Genomic DNA, 26,135 nt, shown 5'->3' on the forward strand with positions numbered 1-26,135 from the left:
TGTAGAGGTCTAAATTTCTAGTAATCTGGTAAACATTTTTGATACATGAAAATATTGATGCTGCTGAGTTTTAAAAGAAAGTCACATGGTGGAACCAGGAGAAATTACCAGTTTTTAAACACTTCACACTAGTGTTGGAAGCCTCTTGGAGTTGTATCAGTTTCTAGATATGGAGAAGATAGTATGTTTTTAATTTCAGTTTAAATGAGTTAGAGCTGAAATACTGCAAATTTGGAAGCCCAAAACATGCTTTCCTTCAGCTCTCAAATTTAAAAATAAACCTAGCTGTAAAATCAGTGAAGGACACAGTAACTTCAAATGACTATGGAAATCTGTTAAGCTACAGGCAAATGTGTATAACTGCTGTGACTGTAGTTCAACAGAGTTCCTTTTAAAATTGAAACTTGTTGATTCCCACTTAATGTCTGGTAGATATTACCCTATACATGTTACTGTTGTATTTGCACTATGTCAATTTGTGTCTAAAATGAGTAGTTTAAGTATTATCAACAGTTAAAGAACAATACCATATGGTATTTTGAAATCTTAAAGTTCCTGGCCTGTTTCTGCTAGTGCATACCTAGAAAAGACGGTGAAAAAATATGGCAAATCCGTAGTGATGGTTCCCATTTGCACCCTTCCAGTTCTAGTTACTTGTGGCTCAAGGATTTGGAATTGCAGGCATGTTTAATACCAGTGGAATATTTTTCTTAAATTTTTATCTGATAATAAATCTAGCAATTAAAGAAATGTATTAAGCTGTGTAATTGCTTGAATGAGAAATGTTCCGTGGGTAGATAAGAGATACAAAGTAACACAGTTACACTTAATTTGTTCAAGCAGTGGTTACCAACCAGTGAGAATGGATGTTCCATATGTTTATACAGCACAGTTATTTATGTAAAACAAAATTAAAATCAGCAGTTTTAACTGCAACTTACTTGCTCCTTGAAATAGATCACTTCTGTGCAGGGTAGATAACTGGAATTAAATATACTTACGTGGAGGTGATTGATTTATGACTACACTTTAATGTGTTAATAGGGTTGTTAAGTCATAGTTGATAAAATAAGCCTTTATGTGAAATTGATTACTAATATCAGCCTCTCTAGGGGGTTTCATTGAAGGGAACAGTATCTCATTGAACTCATCTCTGCTGTTATAGTATATTTGTCACATTCTTGAAAGTACATACTCAATTTTAACCACAAAAAATGTCGGTATATTTTAAACTGTATGCTAAGAATCAAATGGTTATGCTTTTTCAATATTTTTCTGAAACTACTCTTTGATTATATTATTGATTGCTCCTTCCTAATAGATTATATCCCTGCATTTTATTTTGAGAAAATGCACAATTCAAGTTGTCTTCGAAAGTTTAATAATAAAGTGGTTTAAGCCTTGGATAAATATAGTAAAAGGAAGTAAATTAAAGGAAGTAATTGTCACTTATTCGGGTGGCTTTTGCATTCCAGCAGTCTTTGCCATTCATGCCTCAGTCCATTAGAAGACAAAAATAGCAAATGCTCATAGATTAGATTGTATTTTTATTTGTGGTGATTTAGCTCAGTCCTGGACTGAGAAACAGTCGATGAAGAAAGTCTGAATCACTGTAACTACAGCATTATCTAGAAGAAAGCATTATTCCAACTCTGACAGTGACAAGAAAGTACCTTTGATGCATGCCACATCGCAGCAGCCATCTACAAGTGCAGCATGGCATCAGGGATTCTTCTCTCTCTGACAGCTTCTGTGTTTATGTTCCTGATAGATAATCTCTGAATATAATACTATCATAAAGTGTTTCCCTGGGAATGCTTATCCCTTCCTATATAGCTGTGCTTTTATCTTTTCTGGATTAGGGCTATGCTCTGAGGTTGTTGAAGACATGAAAAAATCACTGCCAGTATTGCCTCAGGTGTTGGATGTGTTCAGTTTCCTGATACCTTCTGTTAATTGGAAGTCATGTAGGCCTTCAAGACTACTGTGAAAAGAGGATGGTCCTGCCAAGGAATTTCTGTGTTTTGTGGAAGGTGGTAGTTCAATACTCCACACCCACACCCTCAAATTTAAACCTTGTATTGCAATATGTTTTCCTTATGCCAATTGCCAGTTTCATTTTTTCCCCTTTTTATTACGCTGAAATTGTTCTTTGCTTATAATTAAGTAACAAGTTGAAATACAAAAAACACATATAGTTTGGCTCTTCAGTTTCTCTGGTAGATACTTAGTATAGTCAGAAAAATAACTAATGCAGTTTTATCTGAAGATTTCCTCTGTTTATTTTGCCCTGCTGTGAAAGGGGAATGTGGTCAAGTTTATAAAATACACTTTTTTCAGAACCAATGACAGTTTAATATGGCATGGAAATAACCTAGTGAAAAATAAAAAGTTCAGTTTTAGGTGCTTACACAGGCCATTCACTGGTGTCAGTTACAGTAAAAGTCAATTTTCTACCTGTCTTCATGAATGGGTTTCATGATGATTATTCTGTATATTTGTCAATATATAAAAAAATCAATCTAACCAATCTTAAATCTCAACTTCTCAATAATATTTTGGTATTTTTTAGGACATCCATCATGTCTGAAATTCTGTCCTGAGTTAACAACAAATGTGAAGGCATTGAGGTGGCAATGTATTGAATGCAAGACATGCAGTGCATGTAGGATCCAAGGCAAAAATGCAGTAAGTTAGACTTGTTCAGTGTTACTTGACTTCTCTTTGTTTATAGTAGCTTTATAATTAGCACATGTCCAAATGCAAATAATTGATGTACAACTTCAAGCAATGCTGTATTAAGTCTTTTTTCCTTTTCTCCACCCCCTCATCCCTGCCCCCCCCAGGATAACATGCTTTTTTGCGACTCCTGTGATAGAGGGTTCCACATGGAGTGCTGTGACCCGCCACTATCCCGAATGCCAAAAGGTGATCTTAAAAATCCTTTCCATGAAAGTATTTTCATTTGCAGTCTTAAGTGACCAAAACCTGTCGAGCATGCTATTTTTGTTTTTCTTTTCAATGATAAATAGTACAATTTCATTCTTATCAAAGGAAATTTTATTTGTCATTATATGAGGAGTTTTTCCCTCAGGAAAATAAAAAAGGTCGGCATACAGTTGACCAGATGAATTCACTGTGTAATGAGTTGTTGCCCAGTTTATTGAAGGTGAAATTTTAGAAAGGCTGTTTAAATGCTTGGTAAATATACACTGACAAAGAAGTTCTTGGAACATGTAGAAGAGACTCTTCTTCATGCCTTTTGTAGGAGTAATTTGAAAAACAGGCAAATGAAACAAAATGCATGGGTTTCAGGTTCTCTAATCTCTATAGATTTTTGACCTATGGCACCTCTCACTTTTGCTCTTACATCTTTATGGCTTTCCCTACTTCATCTTAAAGATTTTCTTCAGTTCCTCCTCTCCTAGTCCCCAGCCTTATCTACAATAAATGTTTAGACATGGCTAATATTAAAAGGATGCTAAATTCAGATTGCATATTAAAACAAATATACCTAGGTATGAAGTAGTATATTCTTTAGCATGCTCTACCCTAGTGGCTTTGTAGCACATGTGTAATTTTTTACCCTGTCTTAATTCTGTCTAAAGAAAGATCTAGGTAGTATAAGGAGGGACAAGCTAGAACAGAAATTCTTCTAGGAATCTAATTAATTGCTCATAATCTTTTCTGTGATTTTTGTTGCCTCTTGTATCCCCCTTTCCATGAGCACTTTGCTTTTAAAAATTTCAGAGTATAGATAGAGGTGGCTCACTTTTTTGGTCCACTTTCCTTTGCCTATGTCTTGTTCAAGAGATCATTTGCTGACTTTGTACGTACTTGGTATGTATCTTGGTACACACCTGCAATACAGATTAGATAAACTGTGTACAACTAAACCCTTTTTCCTTTATATAGGGATGTGGATTTGCCAGGTCTGTAGACCAAAGAAGAAAGGGAGAAAGCTGCTTCATGAGAAAGCCGCACAAATAAGGAGACGATACGCAAAACCTATTGGACGACCGAAAAATAAATTAAAGCAACGAATGTTGTAAGTTTCTTTTGCTTTTTTATTTCTTTAGATGTTTCTGAGAATGTAATCAGATAAGAGTCTGATATAGGTTTAAGCATCATTTTTAACTCTGTTTCAAGTTGGGGAAAAGAGATAACGAGTGATTTTGTATGTGCCTTTCAGCCCAGTGTTCAATAACTTCTAAATTATAGTAGGTGCTTTTGGTGTCATGTCAGGTGGTGATAAAAATATTACTGTAACTTATTTTTTCAGATTCTGTAAGTTTTTATCAAAAGTTGTACCTATAGCAGATGCAAATAAACTTCTGTATAATAACAAATGCCACAGCTGTCTTTCAAGTATAGCTTCAAATAATTGTAGTACCTACAGAATACAAAGTGGATAATGTCAAGCTATCAGGAGACTGTTCTGCTCAAAGAGCTGTTTGAAAAATGTATAAAAATTACTTTATTAGTTAATATCAGCTCACAAAACCTGTTCCGAAAAGCAAACTATATAAGTAATAGAGAACTTCTGGTTTCAGTGCTACTCTGGAAAAGATTATTACTTGAATTCTGCTGTTAACCTGCTACCAGTTACTAGGAAAAGAGATGGCAATTCCTCTTGCTTCTCAGGACTGTGTTTATCTAAAACAAGAGTGTGCTGTAAATTCTTTTAGCATCTGTCTTCCCAGGAAACACTGTAGTTGGACATTGTCTTGGTTAGAGGGCTGTTTAAGTAGTGTTCAAATACTGAGTTGATGTTACAGTGAGTATTAAATAGGAACAGATTCTGTCAGCTACAGTAGCATGTTGCCCTCCATCCTGTGTTCCTATCCAAGTACACCTTTTTCTTCCCCTATTTAAGCATTATTTAACTATTTGGTTATGTCAACTGAGCAGCTGAAAAGCTTTCTGACTCTACCAACTACTCATTCTTTACATTGTGACATTCTTCTCTAAAGTCTAAAAACCTGTCCTGTTTTATTCAGAGTTGCATGGGAGCTGCTGTATAACTTTGCATTTTGCAAAACAAGGATTTTTGAAGCCAGTGGAGCCCACATGTGAAAATAGAAGGAAAAGTACTTGCAGTATAGTGCACTAGTCAAGTTAATTTACTTGATGATGCACATCTTGCTGTATTCTCTTTTGCCTTTCTCTCTGCCAGGATCTTTCATCTTGCCTTTTTGGTTCTTGTCCTGAAGTTCAGTGTATGTTGCTCTATGAAAGTAGTTCAGGACAGGAATAAAGTATGACAGTACATGAAAGTAAAAGATGTAGTTGTACTGGCTGGTGAGAACATGCTGCTAGACTGGGTGAAACCTTGTACTTCTCAGTTCTCCTCCTGAATAAATAGCTTAGCAATTTGAAGGTCATTGAGTTTTCTATGTATAATTTTGTGTGCATAATAAAAATATTCCCTATATCTCTAGCTATGCCTTGGGCTTTAGTTGTACCTGTGGTTTTATTTACTCTTTGAAAACACATAAAACTTCAGCTGGAGGTTAGGGCTCTCTTGTGGTTCAGGAGTGATACTCCCCAGCTTAGTGCTGCTGCTGAGACTCCCTGCTCTCTTGCTTCCTCCTCCCCCTGCCAGTGGCTGGAGAGGAGAATTGAAGGCGCAAAAAGTAAAGATCCAGCTTGAGATAAGAACAGGTTACTGGAAACAGGAGTGAGAAAAGAAAGCAGACAGTAACAGCTATAGTACCAATAACAAAGTGTACAAGACAGGCAAAACAATTCACACGTGATTATTTGAAATGGTGTTACCCAGCTGCTCTCTGCTTACCTGACTGCAAAGAACCCCTTCTCCCTGGAACAAAGTCCCTTTCCCTGCCCACGAGGTGGTACAGAATAACCACTGGGTCCTGGACATGTTCCCCTTGGCTACTGCAAAAATTAACCCTGCCCTGACCAGAACCAGGACCGGTTCTAACACAGTCCTGCCATCTTACTGTTCTGCAGACATGCATCTGGTTTGGGTTCCCAATGGATGGATTTAGTGGCAGTGTACTCCCAGACACTAATTCTGCTTCTCCTCCTTCCTCATACATGTAATAGAAAGATTGGAAATGTTGTGAGGGTTTTCCCATTATGTTTTGCTATTGAGATTTTGAGCTGCAGCCTTTAAAGTGAACATCACGCTAAAGGATGCAGAAGTTCTTTTAGTATTATATGAAGATTATTAACATTTTCAGAAAGGTTTTCTTTGTAGCATATGAGCTGCATGAGCATGTTACAGGAATGCTTGGGAAGCACTTTGTAAGATAAATATTTGCAATACTGCCAGCACATTTCTATTACATTGGTGTCTTGTGTATAAATATAAAGTAATCTTGTTTTGGAAAAATAGTGGTTAGAGAGAGAATAAGAGGAGACACTCTTTGGCATGAAATCCTATTTAAAAGTGATTGTGGGGTATGGAAGACAGTAGTGTCAAAGATAAAAAGTGTGTAGTCACATGAAATACGGGAAGGTTAACCAATGCCATTGAGTCCTTGTATAGTACAAAGAAAATCTGCCCAGTGGTACTGAAATAATTTTTTGCCTGTTGACCATCTGTAGGAAGCTCTTCACAGGCAAATTACTGTGTGAGATTAACTTAAACCAGGTGTGTGCTGGCCTCTGGCACTGCTGCTGGTTACCACATCTGGCACTGAGAACAGGTCTTGTGATAGACTTAAGCGTATGATGCCAAAGGATTCAAAAGTCTTGGTTTTGTTGCCTCTTAGGAACTAACCAAATTTAAGGATGTGTGGGTGGAAGAGGGGCTGGTTCTTAAGCTGGTGGGCCCTTGGAGGTCAGTAAGCAGATGGTAGCTCTTGGCTTTTGAATCCCTAATTAGAAGGAACCTGTTGCAATTAATTACTCAGTATCTCAATTTAGAGGGCAAAAATCTGTGGAAGAGAACTTTCTGCTGCAAAGTAAATAAGCTAACTTCAAAGAGTAGGACGGAAAAGGGAATGAAAGAAAGCATGTGATACAACTGTGTAGCTGTGTTTGGCTTTGTAATTTGATTTCATGTCCTGATAACTATTTATTTTACTGCAGATATTTTCAAAAGTTCTGTTTCTGTATGCTAGAATATACTACTCTGCAGTGTAGTTTCTCTTTTCAGTTATTAGCAACTAGCTAAACCTGTAATTCTGTCCTCACAAATGCTGGCTTTCAGTATGCCCTTTTTCTTCCTAGCATTTAAGTAAGATTCACCACTCTGTTTTTTCCTAACACCTTCCATGTCAGGCCTGATTAGTTCATGGCTTTTCTGCAAATGCACCTGGTTAGTCTTGCTCTTTCCTTTCCTATTTTTGTTTTTTGCTGGTTTTGAATTTCTAAAGAGTCTATTTCTTTGGTGTTGTTGTTTTATGCTCTTAATAAACTACCTCATTTGGCTTTTAGATCTTTGGTGGTAACTTTTACTGCCACATTTTGCATAATCCAACAAGAGTGTGGGGGGAAAAAAAGGCAGTTTCTTGAAGATTGACTGTTTGCTTTAAAGGATTAATAGACTTCCTCTACAGTTTAAGCAAATGCAGTCTGAAGTTAACTGTTTTGATATCATATTAATACTGAAAACATTAATCTTCTCTGTGTGTACAATAAACTATGGTGATGGAGCAGTTGTTGTACAAACACGATGTAATGATATTATTTCCAAAGAGACACACTTTGGTTATGCCTAAAAGTATATGAGAAGGCTGTATACGTGGGAGATCTTGCTATGCCAGCACTTTATTTGTAATTTGTGGACTGTCTTTTAAACATAAGTGGGGAGGGGGAACAAAAAGGAGAAGGGGAAATAAAAGATGGATGCTATGTCATAGTGTGAAATATATTTCCAAAGTGTATATGTCTTTAAATTTCTTTAAATATTTTTAAGTACAGTGGCTCAGGTAACTTGTATAAACTATAGTGCTATTTGACAGTAAAGATTTTGAATGCTGATTTTTATTTTTCAAATTTTTGCATAGGTCTGTAACCAGTGATGAAGGATCCGTGAATGCATTCACAGGAAGGGGGTCACCTGGTAGGGGTCAAAAGACTAAAGTGTGTACCACACCTTCATCTGGTCATGCTGCATCTGTGAAGGATTCAAGCAGCAGGTTGCCTGTTACAGACCCCACTCGGCCTGGTGCCACCACCAAAATCACCACCACCTCCACCTACATATCTGCCTCTACACTTAAAGTTAACAAGAAAACCAAAGGTCTCATTGATGGCCTTACTAAGTTCTTTACACCATCACCTGATGGTCGCAGATCACGAGGTGAAATAATAGACTTTTCAAAGCACTATCGTCCAAGGAAAAAGGTCTCTCAGAAACAGTCATGCACTTCTCTTGTGTTGGCTACAGGTACCACACAAAAGCTAAAACCTCCACCTTCTTCACTTCTACCCCCAATCCCCATCTCTGGTCAGAGCTCCAGTTCTCAAAAATCCAGCACTTTGACTTCTTCTAACTCTCCCCAAAGTTCTTCCAGTCAGTCAAGCATACCCTCCTTTAGTAGCCTTCCTAGTAGCAGTCAGCTAAAGGGACTCTTTGATGGACTCTCTCATATCTATACCACTCATGAACAGTCTCGAAAAAAGAGTCACCCAAGCTATGCACCCCACAAGCACTTGTGTAGTAAACCAGAATTATCTTCCACATCAACATCTAATAGTTGTTTCTATGGAAAGAAAGAGGTTAGGAGTAGGTTTGTGTCTCATGCCTGTGCCTCTGGATGGGGTGTGTCTAGGGGACATGCTTTTAAAGCAATTTCTCACCTCAAGAGAACAGCTTTCTTTAAAAAGCACAGAATTCTAGGCAGATTAAAGTATAAAATGACCCCTCAGATGGGGACCCCCTCACCAGGGAAGGGGAGCTTGACAGACGGAAGGATTAAACCTGATCAGGATGATGGTAAGCAAAGGTCGAAGCGCCAACCAAACCTGCGTCCCGTCCGAAACCAAAATTCTTATCACATAGGTCTTAGCTATTTCTCTTGTTCTTACTTCACTTTCATACGAAAACAACAAAACTTTGACCTTTTATCTAATGCTGACTAAATCTCCAAAACATTTTTGGTTGTTTTTTTTTCTTGACTAATACCACACCACTTTTTTATTATTTTTTGCATCTGTAGTGACACTAGGAGCCCCAAATGCCTTCATAATGTTGCTTATGGCTGTGTAGTACCGCATGAGTAGCCACTTGTCATGCTACTTCCTTGTTCTTCCCTGCCGTTCCTGTGGCAGTAGTGCTGTCATCATGATTGTGTGCTGTCAGTGCTTATAACGGTGGGCATTTCAATTCATTTCCTTCTGCTCCATTGCTTTTTCATGAACAGTTCCATCATACTACAGTCTCCACAACACTTGATCTCTACTGCTGTGAACTACCTTTTTATTACTTTGGTTTAAGAAAAAAATAATTTATAATGTTTGAATGCAGACTTAGTTTAGCATTAATCTTCAAGTTTTAAGGGCAACTTTTTTTTCCTCTTGTGTTTATTTTTTACCTTCCAGAGTATACTGGAATTTATCAGGTGGCATAGTTCTAGCAATCAAATATGATCCATTTCATGAGGTTCAAAACTAATTTAGCAGAACTGGACCATAAAGGCTTATACAGACAGACAAGCAAGTACCAAAAAATAGCTTGTGCAGCAGCAAGCTACAAAAGAAGGGGGGTGAAGGGTTCACTTCTGTTACTTAGTAATCCCAAATTTGGTTAAAATGGGGAGTTTTTATCAGCCATAGTTGCAATCCTGTTTAGTAGTGTCACTTTGCTAATGCACTCGTAACCTTCATGTCTGTGAATAAACTTTTTGCTGGTTTTAAATAACAGATACTGAAATCAAACTAAGCATCAAACAAGAAAATACGGATGTATTTCTGTTGGGAAGCAAGGACACTGTTACACAGGAGGATTTGGAAGTGTTTAAGCAGGCCCGAGAACTTTCCCTGGAGGTAAGAATCATATTGCAAAAAATATAGTTATTTCTGTAAATAAAAACTGAGTTAATTTTCAGTCTCTTCATCTTCATTTCTAATATATTCCTTTTAATCTAATGTATCATGCTTGCTCTGTAATCTATTTGGGAGACACTGTATATGCAGATAGGAGACGAGGCATCATGCTGGAATGGATCAGATGATAAAAGTGACACTTAAGATAGATTTTGCAAGACATACTTGAGCATTTTGGAAACAGGACTACAGGATCAAATATAGAGTTTAAAAGTAGCTGATATCCTGGTCAGGACTTGAGAGGATATTGGTCTTTAATGATTTTCCTCTGCAAAGAAAGCAGATATTCTGAAAAGCTAAGTCGGTCCCAGAAGACACTGCTTGGTAGAAAACCAGGTTTAGTGAATCCATAAATTCATTTTACCTGATTAGTTACCACACTTTGAGTTTAAATACTGTAGACTTTATCTAGCAGTGATAATATTTGAGCTGAATCAGACTAGTGAACCAGACTTTTACTTTTCTGTGTCTGTGAAATGAACAACCAGTGTCATTAAGAGAACCTGGGTCACAAGGTGGGTGAATGTAAGGTTTCAATTGCTGTTTTCCTAAAATGGCATCATAAATGCTGTGTGTTGTACTTTTTTTCAGTAATATATGTCAGTTTTTTTTCAGGTTTAGTGTACAGGAACTAACATTATGCAGTGACTCTTTTACAGACTTCATTCACTGCATGTTAACCAACAAATTCAATTTGATGTTAAAGATTCAGTTTCATTATTAGCTTGTACTTCTGTTTCCTCATGGAAATAGTTCCCACTACTTGCTTTCTTAATCTTTCATATGCAGTCCCTAAAAATGTTAGGTGGTAAGGTTTCTAAAAGTTGACATTGAAATTTCTTGTTTTTCCCCACCTTTCTTACTATCTTATATTTTGCCATCCCTTTAGAGCCTAGCATTTTCTGATCAGCTTAAATGCAGTATTATAGCTGAAATCAAAGTGTGAGCATATTCTTGACTCTTTGAGGTAAATTCCAGTTACTCTTGAAGGGTTGTGCTGATACTTTTTGTCTCATTGTTTTGACAAAAGGACAGCTTTGAGTTTGCAGCAGAATTATAGGGACGTCATCACACTAGGTGCTGTGGGAGAATAGAATTTGGCTGGGCTTTTGCTGTAGGTATTTTCTGTTTGCAAACTCTGTCCTCTGTCAGGGTATAAAGAGCTTAAGCAACTGATTTGGGTACTTAAGTTTTCTTGTGCTTTCAGTGGGTGAAACTGGTTATAAAAAGCTAAAGGTTCTTATACTTTTCTATAACTAATACTTTTTTTTTTATTGCACCTGTCAGAAAATTGGGTGTAAAAACACTGGTGAAACAAGTGGGCGATACCCTTCAGTGATTGAGTTTGGAAAATATGAGATCCAGACCTGGTACTCTTCACCTTACCCACAGGAATATGCAAGGTAGCAAGTTGTCAAGATTGTCATACGTATTTGGCATTTTTTCTGATGTGAATGTTACAACTTATTTTTACTCTTTTTTAACTGTTTATAATTTAAAGCCTTTAAAAGTAAAAATGATTTTGTAATGATAACTGAGAACAAGGATTTGTCATTCTTTTTAGCTAGTTCTAAATCAAAGATGCAATAAAAAGTCATTTTCCTAGTCCTGTATTAATGTCAATGTGTAGCGTGTTTTGGTGTGGTTTCATTCGAGGTTTATTTTTGTGGTTTTGTTTTCACTTATTTGTTTGGTTTTGTCTGGGTTTTTTTGTTTGTTTGTTTGTTGTTTTTTGTTTGCTTTTTATTACACCCTTGCAATGAGGTATGTCTGACTTCTGGCCCTTTAGACAAATTGCTTTTGGTTGTGGTCCAGCATTTGTTAACCTCCTTTTTTCTAAGGACCAGGGAAGATGTCATGCTAGATAAATGAAGTACAAGTGGGCAAGTTGTGGCAACAGCATCTCATTTCTGACCATCTTTGCAAGGGTGTACCTTGGAGTCAGGCAGAGAGCCTGGACTAGTACATGTGCTCAGCAGATTTCTGCAGAGTTTTGTGTGTGCTGAAAATCAGTTTTATTAATCCATTGTCTCTATGGCACACAGGAAGGTATTCAGAGCTTTGTTTATCAAGCTTTACTACTATAGCATGCAATGTGATCTGTTCCAAAATGCTGTTGCACAGTGTTAGTCTAAACTGCCTTTTGTTTGTGTGGTGGGAATGAGGGATATGTCATGTATCCATCATATATAAATCAAGGGCTAAAATAGTGTGGAGAGTGTTTCCATTTCCTATTATAACCACTGTTTTTGTAGTGTTATTTTTTTATTCCAGTTTTGCTTTTTATTCCCTCAATTTATTGTGAAAGGGTGAGTTACCTATTCCATCAAGTAAATTAATCACAGATAGAAGCAAAAAGATGGATAATTATTAGTATGAAACTAGAGTGGGATGACACTGTAGGAGGCACTGTGGCTCTCAGTTGAGTACAGTGGGCTTACATCATTGAACAAATAGTTCAAGCTACTTTTTATGTTGTTGATGAACTTCCTTAGGATACTGGAATAGTGCAAACCATGGCTGTAATCCCAGGATGTGCTAGTAACTTCAGAGCAGATAAAGATTGTCCTCTGCTCTAAAACTTTGCAGACTAATTAATTCCTAGAGCAGTCTTCCACTGATTCAGTAATTTAAAAATTAAGGTAAGTAGCCATAAAAATTACCAAAGGGAGTGGTTTATGATGGTATGTAGAACACAGGGGCATGTGGGTTACTTGTATGTAGTCTGAACTGGATCGTGCCCAGAGAAGTGTATTTCTCTGTGTTGTCTGTGGAGGGGAAATGTTTTGCCTTTATGTGAACTCTTTGGGTTGGCTTCTGTAATGAAGTGATGATTTAGGAGGAGGTGAGGGGGTAAAATCCTGCCAGAGTCTTGCCCAAGTATTTGGAAGACAGTGGGAAGAAAAGTCATCTCCAAGCCTTCCCCAGAAACAAAATAAGGAAAATTAAAGGGAAGGAGATGCTTTGTGCTTCCTTTATATTTATTAGGAAGAGAAAAGATGAAATTTGAAATATTACTCCAGTGTGCTTACTTCAATGGAGACCACAGGAAAAACTAGGGTGGGAAGGGGGGAAGTAACTGAGATCTGCCAGAGGCTGAACCACAAACTGACCACAGCACAACTCTATTGAATTAGGTTCTCTGTGGTTGATTGATTGATTGAAGCTGGTTGTTTCTTATTTTCCTTTTCTGATGAGTAGTGTGTGAATGTTTAATCATTCACTCTAATGTTCTATTTACTTATTTAGTTATGCTTTAGCAGCATTTAAGTATGATACTTTATATTTGAATGGAAAGGGTTTTTCATTTGTGGTAACTTTGTTTATGGAATGTAACAAAATTTTATATAAAATATCTTCTTAATTTTCCTACAGATTACCAAAGCTTTACCTGTGTGAATTCTGTCTTAAATACATGAAAAGTAAAAACATTTTGTTAAGGCACTCAGAGAAATGTGGCTGGTTTCATCCTCCAGCCAATGAAATCTACAGGAGAAATGACCTTTCAGTATTTGAGGTAGGTGTATCAAAACTATAAGCTTTTGGAAAAGAACCAGTTTGTAGATGTTACAGACTAGCTGTAGAACTAGTGAAAACTTTAACATCCTTAAGTACTTCCTTGGAGATTCTTCTTATTCTGCAAGTTGAGATTGTGCTTATACTGCAAAAACAAACCCACCTTCCCAATTCTGTCCTACCCTGCCATGTTCTTTCATGAATCCTTTTTTTAATTTGTACTTCATGCCTTAGCCAAGCTCTTTAAGATACTTGACTAGCATGAGTCTTAGGGCTTCCTTTGCAGTTCTCAGCTGGGATTGGTTTGCCTTTCCCTTCTCAGCAAAAGTACCCCTTCACACCCATTCATTTCTGGCTGCTTGAGTGTCTTGGGTGTAGGGAGAAGTCTAATCATAATGTAGGTGCTCCCAAAGTAAAAAAGTAAGTAAAGCAGCTTCTTGTGTGTTCTAAAATAACAAATGTAGCTCCTGAGTGCTTCTGCCTTCATTTTGAGAAACTTGCAATGAGATATAAAAAACCCCACAACCTCAACTTTGGATTTATTAATCTATGTTATTCTTTTGGGAGATGACTTATTTTAAGTGTGAGGTTTTATGCATATCCTAGACAAGAGAATTCTATGTTTCTAATAGCATACCTGCAGTTAAAACTGTGCTTTAACTTTCACGTTCCAGTTTCTCAAGCATTATTACAGGTTGTAATAACAGAAAAAACTGGTGGGGTTACTAGGACTTCTTTTCTCAACAGTGTTATTGAGATGCATGTATTGATAATTTCTCTTCAATTGCAGATGTCATTCTTCTTCAAACTTATATTTTCAAATTATATAAATGTCCTTTGTGCTTCGTCATTGCCATTATCTGTTCAAATAATGATAGATGCAGTCTGGAAGTCTTTTTAAGTTAGAAAAAGATCTTTGTATTTGGTTTTTTTTGGTTAGGCTTGTGCTATTAAAAATAACTATTTGCTTCAAGATTGTGTCCTTCCTGACTTGAGCAGTTTTTATAAATATTGAAGAATTGCCAGCAAAAGATTTATGTTGTAAATAGACTTACCTCTTTTCCTATCAAGAATGAAATTGCCCTAGACTGTTTAAAATAACTGGATTTTCTCTGTTAGCAGGTGTTAAGAATTGTGGAGCATACAATAGGCAAATTTTGCTTTCTCATCTATTTTTATTAACTACTGCTAACATGTAAATGAAAAATTCTTAAGAAAATAAAGTTAAGTACAGCAAAATACTGAGAAAGGGGATGGGGAGGCGGGGGATTGCAGCAAGAAACACGTGGAAAACAAAGTATTGTGAAAGCAATGTCCCAACTCTTTCTCCACTGCTTTTGTTCCCTTTGTCTATTTTGGGTGCTTCAGTAAGCACTTGTGTTAAGCCTTCTGAAATAAATGTAGTTGGTTTGGGTCTTCTTATTTCAAAGGTTAATGTCAGTTGTCACTGGCTGCTGTAGAAACTTAGTCCTTAGTTGATGTCCTTCTTCATAGATCCTTTCAAGAATTCTGTGCAACCATTTTCTTTTAGGCAGAATGAAGAGTTTGTGGTTTCCTTCATGCTTTGTGTTTTTGAGAGAAATGGAAATAAGTTTGGCATTCTGTGATTTATGTACCTCTGCCCAGAGGATGACTTTGACAGATTTGAGAGCAGACTTTGACATAGCTTACTATTATGCTGTAGCCAAGCAACTTTTGACAGATGCTTCCTTTTGAGCTTGCTGTCCCTCTTTTTTCCCTGCTTCTCACATTTAAAACTGATGAACAAGCTGTGTTTGCCTGAAATTTAAGAAGTTTTTTTACATTTCTGTACAAATGTTCTTACTAAAAAAGACAGCTCACATAATTTGCATTTTCAGGCTTACAGCTTAGCCAGTGGTAATTTCTGCTTACTTAGTGTTCACATTTAATTTGCACACTTGCTAATAATTGTGAAAAGTAATAAAAAGCATCTGGACAATGGAGTGTGCTGTAAGAGTTTGATGTATTTCATAGGCTCCTAAGAGCTGTATACAAGTTTATCCTGATGCCTTAAGGAGCAGTAGCTATTCATTGAATGTTTTTTCTTCAATCCACTTAATGCAGCTATACTACTGAAGTTCCCTTAAAATCCCTAAATATATCCAAAAGGATGGGTTTTGCCTAGATTTGTAACTAGGATTCTTACTCAAAACAAATTAGAACAGAAGACAGCTTCTTTTTTTTTTTTCAGTTCCTGTCATTTGTTTCTCTCTGAATGAAATACAGCAACTGTCATTATCAAAAACATCAGTACAAGCAAACCTTTCTATTAAGATTATTTCAAAAATGTGTTGCCTTTGACTGAGCCCTTCAGGAAGTACCTAATTGATCTAGGAAATCTGCATTTGTGTCTGGCTTTTCTGTAGCTGTCTGAATCACAGCTTGACTCTTTTCACTCATAATATACCTAGACTAATTGTAGTATTTAGCCAGGAAATTTACCTCTCTCGCTCAATAGCATTTTAGCCTGGCATGGAAATTTTGTCTTGTCTAATTTATCCAAAACATTGATGTGATTGATATGTAATTTGCTACTCATTTATTTGCCTTACATCTTAAGAATTCAACATAATACACTTCTTTGTTTGGTTTTTTTTTTTTTTTAAGTTGTTGTACTCCACTGCCTTCTAGCAAACCACAATTTAAGGCAGTTTTAACTAGTGTGTTTTTGTTATCTGCCAGTCATACTCATTTTCATTCCAGGAATAAAATGAAAGAGGTAAGTCTGTCTTGAAAAACTAAAGGTGAAGTTACTTTGTTTAATAAATCCAGATACTCAGAGGTTACTTAAAAATGCAAAGTAATTAGCACCTACTGGAGGATTCTTATTTAAGAAGAAACTGGGGCATTTCTCTTTTGAACCTTGATGTGTTTTGTTTGTTTGTTTCTTGTAACACCATACTGTTCATGTTTCCTTCTAGGATATGATTGATTCAATAAGTTGTTTTGTCCTAACTTGTTGGTGCCATGGAAATAACTGCATCTGTCTTGCTTTTCTAGGTTGATGGAAATGTGAGCAAAATTTATTGTCAGAATCTTTGTTTGTTAGCTAAGCTCTTTCTGGACCACAAAACCTTGTATTATGATGTTGAACCATTCCTCTTCTATGTCCTTACAAAAAATGATGAGAAAGGCTGCCATTTAGTTGGATATTTCTCTAAGGTAAAATTTTTAAAAGTGGGTTTATTTAATATTTGTAATGTCCTGCTCTCCTTAATGCTTCTCCCAAAAGCAAAGAAAAATCAGAAGTTGAAAAAAAACCCATAAGCTTGAAAGCCTCTCTGTAAATCTTGAATATTATGTGCATTGTCTCAAATACATTGTACTTTCTTGCCTCTGACTGATGCAAATTCAGAATTTGTTCAGCCACATGGAAGGGGGTAGTTTTTTTCTTGTTTGGGGATTTTGTTTCCAGAATTTGTTGTGATTTCAGTTGAATATTTAAATCTTTTTCCTTCCCCAACATTTTTTTCATTAGTATGCCAAATCTAACTTGTAAAAGTTGCAGGTGTTTGGAATGTTGATGTGTTTTCATGGCTTGACTGCTGGCAGCTCCAGCTGGCTATTTAGATGTAAATGGGCAGTGCTGTTGCTCTCTTGTGTGCAGTCTGATCTAATGCAGTTACTTGCTGCTCCTATGTAAGAATGCATTGCCTGACTTCATGGTGGCTGCCTTGTTTAGAGTGGATGTCTCAGTTGTAGCTGATTTTCAAGTAATAGATGGCAGCTATTGACAAAAATAATACTTAAGTGTACTATCTTGACAAAGATGACCAAGAAAAATGGTGAACTATAGTTAGATGTGCCTGCAATGGGAAAAGCTTCCATTATTGTCCATAATTTGCCCCTAAGGGATGTGTTGAATAGGTACAGTTACTCAGAAATTCACTACTGATCCTAGTATTGCTACCTCCTATTGACTATATATTTTCTTTCTTGAATAAGTGATTTGTGGGAAAATGGTAGTTAGGAGAAGCCCAAAAGTCTTGTCAGAGTACCTGGATATTATACAGTAATCTCTTGGATGTCTGGCCACATCCTTCCGAGAGGTGGGCCTTGCTGGAGTTAAAGTGAGACATGTAGGTACAATTTACACTGTCTTTAATGTCAGTCAGAACTTTTTGTGACAGACATGTCAGCTTTTATTTAGCCAAGTGTTTTCTCAGTTTACTTAAGGTGTTGCAGCTTAAGGTGAGTCTCTTGATTTTTGTTCCTTATCATAGAATGGTTCATGTTGGAAAATACCTTTGAGATCATTGAGTCTGTCTGTTACCCCAGCACTGCCGTGGTTGCTGCTAAACAGTGTTCCCAGGTGCCACATTTACAAGTATTTTGAACATTTCCAGAGATGGCAATTCTACCACTCCCATGAACAGCCTGTTCCAATGCTTTGTAGCCCTCTCAGTGAAGAAAGCTTTCCTAACGTGCAATGTGAGCCTCCCTTGATGCAACTCGAGGCCATTTCCTCTCAACCTGTCACTACTTACTGGGGATAAGAGAAAAGCCCAAGTAGAACATAGCCACAGCCTTTCCCTCCTCCAAGTGGGTCACCCTGTCATAGAAGATCAGGTTAATCAGGCAGCACCTGCCTTGCATAAACCCAAGCTGGCTGGACCTGATTCCCTGGTTGTCCTGCATGGGCCACGTGATGGCAGTCAAAATGATCTGCTCTGTGACCTTCCCCTGGCACAAGAGGTCAGGCTGACAGACCTGTAGTTCCCCAAATCCTCTTTCTGCCACTTTTTATTTGTTTTACAGTTGCTAACTGGGACCTTTATGGTTAACCAGAACTGCTGGTAAATGATAGAGAGTGACTCAGTGAGCTCTTCCAACAGTTACCTTGGCCTTTGTGGACATGTAGATGTTTTAAGTGGCATGACAACTCACTAAGCATTTTCTTGTGGATCACAGGGGCTTCATCCTGCTCCCTGTTTCTGTCTTCCTGCTCAGGGGGCTGGGTACCCTGAATGCAGCTGGTCTTGCTGTTAAGGATTGAGGCAAAGAAGGCATGAAGTACCTCAGCCTTTTCCTCATTGTGGTTTAAGCCCAGCTGGAAATTAAACCCCATGCAGCCACTCCCCACTCCCTCCAGTGATAGAGAGAGGCAAAATGCAGAGGTTATGGGTTGGGATAACAATGTACTGGAAATAGTAATGAGAGAAGAAATTGAACAGTAAGAGCAACAATACTAATAAAACAGTGTATAAAAGAGGGTGATTACATGCAAAATGCTCAATGCATCAGACATGACCTTACTGCTCCCCCCACATTTTCCCCCCTCAAGCTGTAAACAGTGAAAAAAAATGGTGGACAACCCTCCAGTCAGGACCAGCAGCATTGCACTGCACTGCTTGCCACCCGTTCCTCTGGAAAAGGACAGAAATGTCTGTGGACCCTCCGAATACCCTTACCTCCACCCAAAACCATGCCCCTTTCTTGGAAGTGGAGAATTCCTTGCTTCCACCCCTAGTGATTATGTAGGTGGTATAGAATAACAACAATTTTTTCTTGTCTTGTGTGCCAGTGGCCAATTTGCATTCTAGGTGTTCTTTGACCCATCTAATACTGTCCCTGCAAAAACTCACAACACCCTTGAAGTCCTCCTGTTTCCTGCCCTCTTCTTCCAAAGGTGATAGACTCTCATTTTCCCTGAGCTTGAGACAAAGCTCTCTGCTCAACCAGTCAGGTTCTCTCTGCATGCACATCTGGAAGCACAGGGGGATGGCCTGCTCCTGTATCTTTAAAAATTTCCTCCTTTCAGCGTGTCTAGCCTTTGTGGACTCCTTTGCTTTGCAGAACTGCATCCTATGGGACTTTCTCAACCAGCATCCTAAACAGGCCAAAGTCTCCCCTGTGGAAGTCCAAGGTAGCAGTTCTGGTGACCCCCCCCCCCCCACCTTATTTCTTCAAGAAGCAGAAGCTATCATTTCATTACCACTGTGTGCAAGATGACCTCCAGTCCTCTGTTCACAAGCAACAGGTCCAGCTGAGTACCTTCCCCTTTTGGCTCACTCACCAGCTGTATCAGGAAGTTCTATTCCACACATTTCCAGGAACCTCCTAGTCTGCTTCATTTCTGCTGTGCTGTGTTTCCAGCAGATATCTGGTAAATTGAAGTCCCCTTCAAGAACAAGGGCTAGTGATCATGAGATTAACCCCAGCTGCTTATAGAACAATTCCTCTGCCTCTTCAATGTGGGTGAGTGGTCTATAGCAGACTCCCACCAGGCTATCTGCCCTGTCACCCTTCCTTCTGATTCTTGCTCAGAAATACTCAACTCTTTCATCACTGTGATTAAACTTAAGACAGTTCTAAACATACAAGGCTACCCCACTGCCTCTTCTTCCTCACCTATCCCATCTGATTTATAAAATGTTTATAAACATTTTGCCAGGATGTGGACTTCTGACTAGCAGCCGTCCTGAGAGTTTGGGAGGCATGTACAGAGAAAATACTTAACTATGTTGTAGAATCTAAGCAACCTTGTGAAATCTGGCTTGGGCATCAGATGGAGTATTTGGGAATGAATGTACTGGCATGTGATCCTGTCATGTCATCACTGGTCTAGTGTCATCTTGTGTGGAGGCTGAAATGATAGCTGGTGTCTTAAACTATACATGTGCTTACCACAGCTCCTTGTCAGTTATTCTGACCTGGATATTTCTGGTTGCTTTGGTCTCCCTCAAAACTGCCTAATGCTGATTTTTGGGGTGTAATCTTTTAAAGGTAACAAAGCTCTTCCTTCTTATCAATAAACTGGAAAGAGCCTATAAACTTCTGTAGTTAGAACAGCTTCCTAATCTTAGCTTCTGCTCTCTTAAACAATCCATGTAGTATTTGTCTCCGTTGCCTCTGTATATAACTTCATTCTGTCTGAAAGCTTTTGTTTCTGAGCATTCTGCCTTGATTTGTGCTCTGGCAATAAGCATCTAGCTTTGAAAAATTTAATATGCTTCAAGTATAACTTCTTAGTTCTGCACATATGGGGTTCCTCCCCTGCACCCTGACCACATATTCACAGAGAAGACAAAAAAAAAGGTAAAAACCTGCAGGCACTTAAGTGTAGCAATTATAGAAAATACAACTTCACCATGTGTATGGATATTGTATTCCACTTCCATATCCTTGAGAGAATGGTCAGTGAAGCATGAAAATATTTCCTCCTCCTTGCTGTCTTTCTCCCTTACAGCATTTAAACTTTATTATACTGTTCAGACAATGTGTTTAATTTTTAAGATGCTAAATGGTTAAGTAATTAAAAAAATATTCTGAAGGGTATGTTTGATACTTCTTTCTTAAAATTAGACATTCACATGGAATTATTTGACTTTGGTACTGAACCCATGCATCTGTTCACCTTATTGGGATATTTTACAAGGACAGTAGCAGGTGCAGGCAATTGCCCACTTCAGCAGTGCTTTGACATACTTGATCTGTTTCTCCTTCCCACAGGAAAAGCTTTGCCAGCAGAAGTACAATGTCTCCTGCATAATGATCATGCCCCAATACCAAAGGCAAGGATTTGGAAGGTTTCTCATTGATTTCAGTAAGTGAAATGTTTTATTTACACTTGTGATCCAAGGAGCTGATGGCTGTTATATGAAAGTGTAACATATGAAACTTTATTTAACTCACTCTGTTGTTTTTATCAATAGATAATGGGATTGCTGTTTATATTTACATAGGAAAGAAAAGCTCCCTGAAGTGAAAAACTTAGTGCTGCTCTGTTATTGTACTCGAGGAAATTGAGAATGGATCTCTCGGCAGTAATATTAGCTCACAAAGCTATTACCCTGAATGAATTGTCTAAATTACTTTCCATTTTGCTTTACTCATTAGTATAAGAAGAGGCAATTATTTGTGATTATAGCTAAGAAGGTGTTAGTCTGATGCATTCTCTCCATTCTAATATTTCTACCTTGTATCTTTTTTTAGCCAAAAAAAAAAGCTTTAATTGAAGAATTGCCCAATGGAAGAAAAGTATTTTGGTTTTTCTCTTCATCACTTTCTTAGTGAAAATTGTTACCAGAAAGGGTGTAGGTGTTAGTGGCTGTACATGTACTTGCTGTTTTATTTTGCTGAGCTGTCTGACCTGTTAGAAAGCTTCAGGCACACTTGTTTAAATATAGATTTGTTATTCCCTAAATCTTTGTGTACAAGGGAACTCCAAAATTATCTAAGGAAACTTCTCAGTTGAGTGTCCTCATTACTACTGAATCCATCTTTCTACTGTAATTTAGAGGGAGGATGATAAGGAGTTAGTGTATATTATATGTGACTGCTTTTCACTATTATGTTTTATAAAGCACTGTAGAATTACATTAGGGTAGAGATAGTTCAGATAATAGGATTCCTGCCCTGAAGGTGTATGCAAGAACATTAAAATGCAAATAATAATACATTGCAGTATAACAGCAGGACAAAGACACTCATTTGTAACTGTAGAGTTTTCAAGTTCTGTTCTTGCAGTGTTGTACCCAGCATGACTGTGCTAGTGTGTATAAAGATACTTAGTATGTCCCATCATTGCATGGCTTTATAAACAGCCTTCACTATACCCCTGTGAGTTAGGTGAAAATGGTTCTGGACCACTTAATCCACCACAGAAATGTAGCTGTCACTGGAGTGGAACACAACAGCTGTTCCATTGTGTGCCTTCTGCAACCTTTTAGCAAAGGCTGTGAGAAGTACCACATCTTTCTGAATCTGTGGAGAGAACTTTCAGCTTACTTAGGTAGAAATTGGCCCTCTTTTAGGATTAGAATCCTTTTTTTTTTTTTTTTTTTTTTTTTTTTGCAAGAGGAGATGAGGAACTCTGAACTGGGCACTGGTAAGTGCTTCCAGGCTTTTCCTTTGTTTGTTACTCTGTGGTGTCTCTCTCTCCCTCTCAAAAAAAAAAAAAAAAAAAAAAAAAACACTCAACAAATGTTGTTCTGGTTGAGGTTGCAATGGTTATAAATATAAAACTGATAGCAAAGCCATGAAACCTGTGGATTCCACAGAAGGTCTGGGTTATGAGTATGCTGTGTCCCTCTGCATGTGTGCTCTACTACTGTGCCTTGTGCTGCTCAGTCTGGGAAAATCAATAGGCTGTTCTGGCCTTCTTGTTCTTCTGGAAGAATCTGGAAGTGCATGGGGTTGTTTGAATCATTAGGCTTTTTGTGGTAACTTGCTTGGAGCTTATCTGGTGCTATTCTTAGGCCTTCCCTTTTTGCAGACACGTTCAGATCACAGGTGTGGGCTGCAGCTGTACAAAATGGGCACAGGTGAGACACACCTTCAGCTTCTGCTGTGGCTACCTGACTGGCCACTTCAGTAACACACAGGCAGTCCTTCAGTACTTTCCCTTTGTTTTCTGGACAGAGGTTCCCTTAACTACCTGGGAAATCAGACTGTTTCATTTGCCAACAGAATGAGAAACCAAGAGAGGACTGAGAAAGTCTGGCTCTGTACTGTGAGTAAGGTGCAAACTACCTAAAAGGTAGTGAGGGAACTGCTTGTGGCTGTTACTCCCTAGATGTAGAAAGGAAGGGAAAACTTTCAAGGCTACTTTTCCTACAATGTATTTGTATCTTTTTTCAGGAGGGAGGCTGAATGCCATGAAATGGGGCATAGCTTTGTCTGAATTAGTGACCCCAAAATCTGTCTTTGTATAGGAAAACCCTTCAAAGTTAATTTACTCTTTTTCTTGGAATTTGATGTGTTTCTGCCTTGTGACTAACTCCCATCTTCTTTGTGCTTTACTCTTTCTGTTCACTTGTGGTCTCCTGAGTATAAATTCCTCTAACTGGTCTGAGAAGATACAATATAAAACCCCCCAGTTATTATTCCAAGCTTGAACAGACCAAGTTTGTCATAGTTTAAAGCATTCTTTGCCAGTGACATTATCTAGACTGTCATGTTCTCATAAAGTCATAGCAAGATAAATTTTATGCTTTGAATGTTAAGTCTTCATTTGTTATGTGGGTAATGCTTGTAAACTGCTCTATTTTGAAATCTGTGAAGCAGTCACTGGTACTTGTTTTTTTTTTTTATAACTTGTTTTTTTTTTGTAACCAGAACAGTGTTTAGACTATAATAATAAAAATGTAACTGAGCAAGTAATTTTCAGAAAATGATAGTTACAAACCACAGAAGGGAAGATTTTAAGAACTCTGTGCAAGCAATTGACTGCTCACATTATTTTGTATATATCTAGACTTGATAGGCTGGAAAGAACACAGCCTTTAAGCCACTACACAACTTCTGCTTTGTCAGCAGTCTGCTGAAAATGTAGTTTGTGGTAAAAATTTACTTCTTTTTTGGTAAGTCAAATGCATTTGTTCAGATTGTGATGCATTCTTTTATCTTGAACTAATTTAATCTTCACAGATGAGTCTTATATGGTCATGCTGTAACTAGCAAGGGAAAAGAAATTCTTTCATTTTGCTAAAGGAAAAATAGGTATTTGTCTTTTGACTTCTGATTTTTGGTTTTTCGACCTTAATGTTTTCCTAACTACATTTAAACTTACCTGTATTTCATATCCAAACAGGTAATAGCAGTATTTCTTACACTGTAGACACCAATATAAAGATATATTGGTCTGTCTTTTCAGGAATCTATAATCTCACCTATGGGAAAGAGGAGTTTTTAAAAGAGGAAATTAACTCTTGCAAGAAGCAGGTGTGCTGTAAAATGCCTGAGTTTGCTACTCTGATTGCCTTCAGCAGTAATTTGATTTCTAGTTTTCTGCATGTCATTCAAGTAGAAATGTTGTTATTAAAAAATATGCTCTGTAACTGTGTTTTTAAAGACTGGTAAGATTTTTTTTTTCATTAATTGTGGGGAAGTTAGAGATTTTGGCTGTGATATAAACTTACTGGGCTGTTTATAAATTGAAAAAAGTTTAGTTATAAATATTTTATTCAATGGTTAAACTATGGATTTGTAAAATTGAAGACTTGATACTGCTTCATTTAGTTTGATTCACTCTAAGGCAGTTTAACCTGTTCTATTTTCTTGAAGCATGTTATGCTGAAGACAAAATGGTTTACATGAAGTCTGCACTTTGTTTACACTAAGTATGCTTTATTAAATGCTATTTTGTAACAGTTGGTTGATTTTTCACATAGGGATAAGGAACTTGATTTTCACTTGGAGTGTAGCTAACATAAAAAGCATTTCCTGAAAATGAATAAGGGTCTTAATTTGCTTGTTATATTTATACCTTCCTGCCTTTTGCAGGACTGAAATCTCCTGCCAAACTTTTTGGGTCTGGGCTGTTTGTTTTGTTTTCATTTCTTTGTTGCTCTTGTATTCTGTGGGATTTACAGGATTGTGATTACAGGGTTTTGTCCGAGGGAGAATAATTGACTTCTGCACCCATCTTTTATATTTGCTGTAAATAAAGTTTTTGGGCAAGTAGGCTCCAGCTGAAGTTGATCCAGAAATCAAGCAGAAAGCAGACTTTATTGCCTAAGAGCTCATTGTGGGTTTATTTCATTTCAAGTCCTTTTGCAGTGATGCACAGCTATGTGTCCCAAGGATTGATTATGTGTGCTTGCATGTGGGTGAGCCATTGGATTCCTCTGTTAGTTCAGCCTATGCCTGCTGTGGTATGGACAGTGCAAGCACTGAAGCCACAGTGTTGTAGCTTCTCCCTGTGCAGACCCATTTCCTTCATAAACTTTAGCAGCTGCTCTATAAAAGACATTTTTCTTTGCTTTCCTGATTTGAGCTCTTGCAAAGCCTGGAATCTTCGTGTGCTTTCTATTTCTATTCATTAGACTGCAGTGCCAGAACATACTAGTATTTCTTTATTTGGCATATCTAACACAGAGTTCATTATTACTAGAATGAAATAAAGCAGTATTTCATATTTGTTTTCTGTAAGTTTAAAGTTGTCTTTTGATTCATACTTCTTCTCAAAGCTCATCTTGTCACAGTCTCACATTTCTGCATACTGGATTGCAAATTCCATGCTGGAGGCTTAGCCAGCAGCTGGAAGAAAAGAAATGCATGTGACTCTTAGGATAAACCTTTCCAACTGTGCTGGCTAGGATGTTGACAGTTCATTTGCATTACACTAACAACTGGGCTTAATGCTGAGGAGCAAAATCCTTGGTAGCCTTTTGTTACTTATCTTGAGGCTGTTTCTGGTCCAACTGATTGTAGCAGTTTCTTCCTCCCCTCCAGAATTCCTTGTTTCTATCTGGTTTATCTGTTCATTGTGAAATTATTATTCTTGCTCAAGAGATGAAACATGTTTAAAGATGCTGTGATTCTGTTTGGGCTAAATACATTCTTTGTTTTGTGGGTTTTTGGGGTTTTTTTTGGTTCATTTGTCTGTGTGGGAAAGTCAGTGCTAACATTATAAACTTTCCTATCACTTATTGCATGCAACTTAAAAAGGCTGGATTTCTTTTTTTCCTTAGCTTGACTTAACCCCTGATCCACCTTTAGGATTTAGGATGTGTAGCTCAGATTTTTTTGTGAGAAAATCATAACAGGGGAAGGCAATTCAAGTCTGACAGTGGAAGAAACAAATAGAATTTAGATTACCTGAGAACTTCTATTCTGGTGTAGGAAATTCGGCC

General features: G+C 37.5%; 1 protein-coding gene across 4 annotated transcripts in view; it reads left to right on the plus strand.

Annotated features, from left to right (window-relative positions):
• Nucleotides 1-26,135, plus strand: part of KAT6B (lysine acetyltransferase 6B) — a 109,539-nt gene that overhangs the window by 56,531 nt on the left and 26,873 nt on the right. For 2 of the 4 annotated variants that reach the window (XM_053948947.1, XM_053948948.1), the window contains exons 4-12: nt 2,573-2,688; nt 2,847-2,928; nt 3,916-4,048; nt 7,980-8,911; nt 9,839-9,960; nt 11,308-11,423; nt 13,396-13,537; nt 16,558-16,719; nt 21,010-21,103. In XM_053948947.1, coding sequence (XP_053804922.1) covers nt 2,573-2,688; nt 2,847-2,928; nt 3,916-4,048; nt 7,980-8,911; nt 9,839-9,960; nt 11,308-11,423; nt 13,396-13,537; nt 16,558-16,719; nt 21,010-21,103 — 1,899 coding nt within the window. The remainder of the gene's footprint in view (nt 1-2,572; nt 2,689-2,846; nt 2,929-3,915; nt 4,049-7,979; nt 8,912-9,838; nt 9,961-11,307; nt 11,424-13,395; nt 13,538-16,557; nt 16,720-21,009; nt 21,104-26,135) is intronic. The other 2 variants (XM_053948949.1, XM_053948950.1) reach the window with 2 other exon arrangements.

This window comes from Vidua chalybeata, chromosome 8 (assembly GCF_026979565.1).
Source record: "Vidua chalybeata isolate OUT-0048 chromosome 8, bVidCha1 merged haplotype, whole genome shotgun sequence".
NCBI classification, from domain to species: domain Eukaryota; kingdom Metazoa; phylum Chordata; class Aves; order Passeriformes; family Viduidae; genus Vidua; species Vidua chalybeata.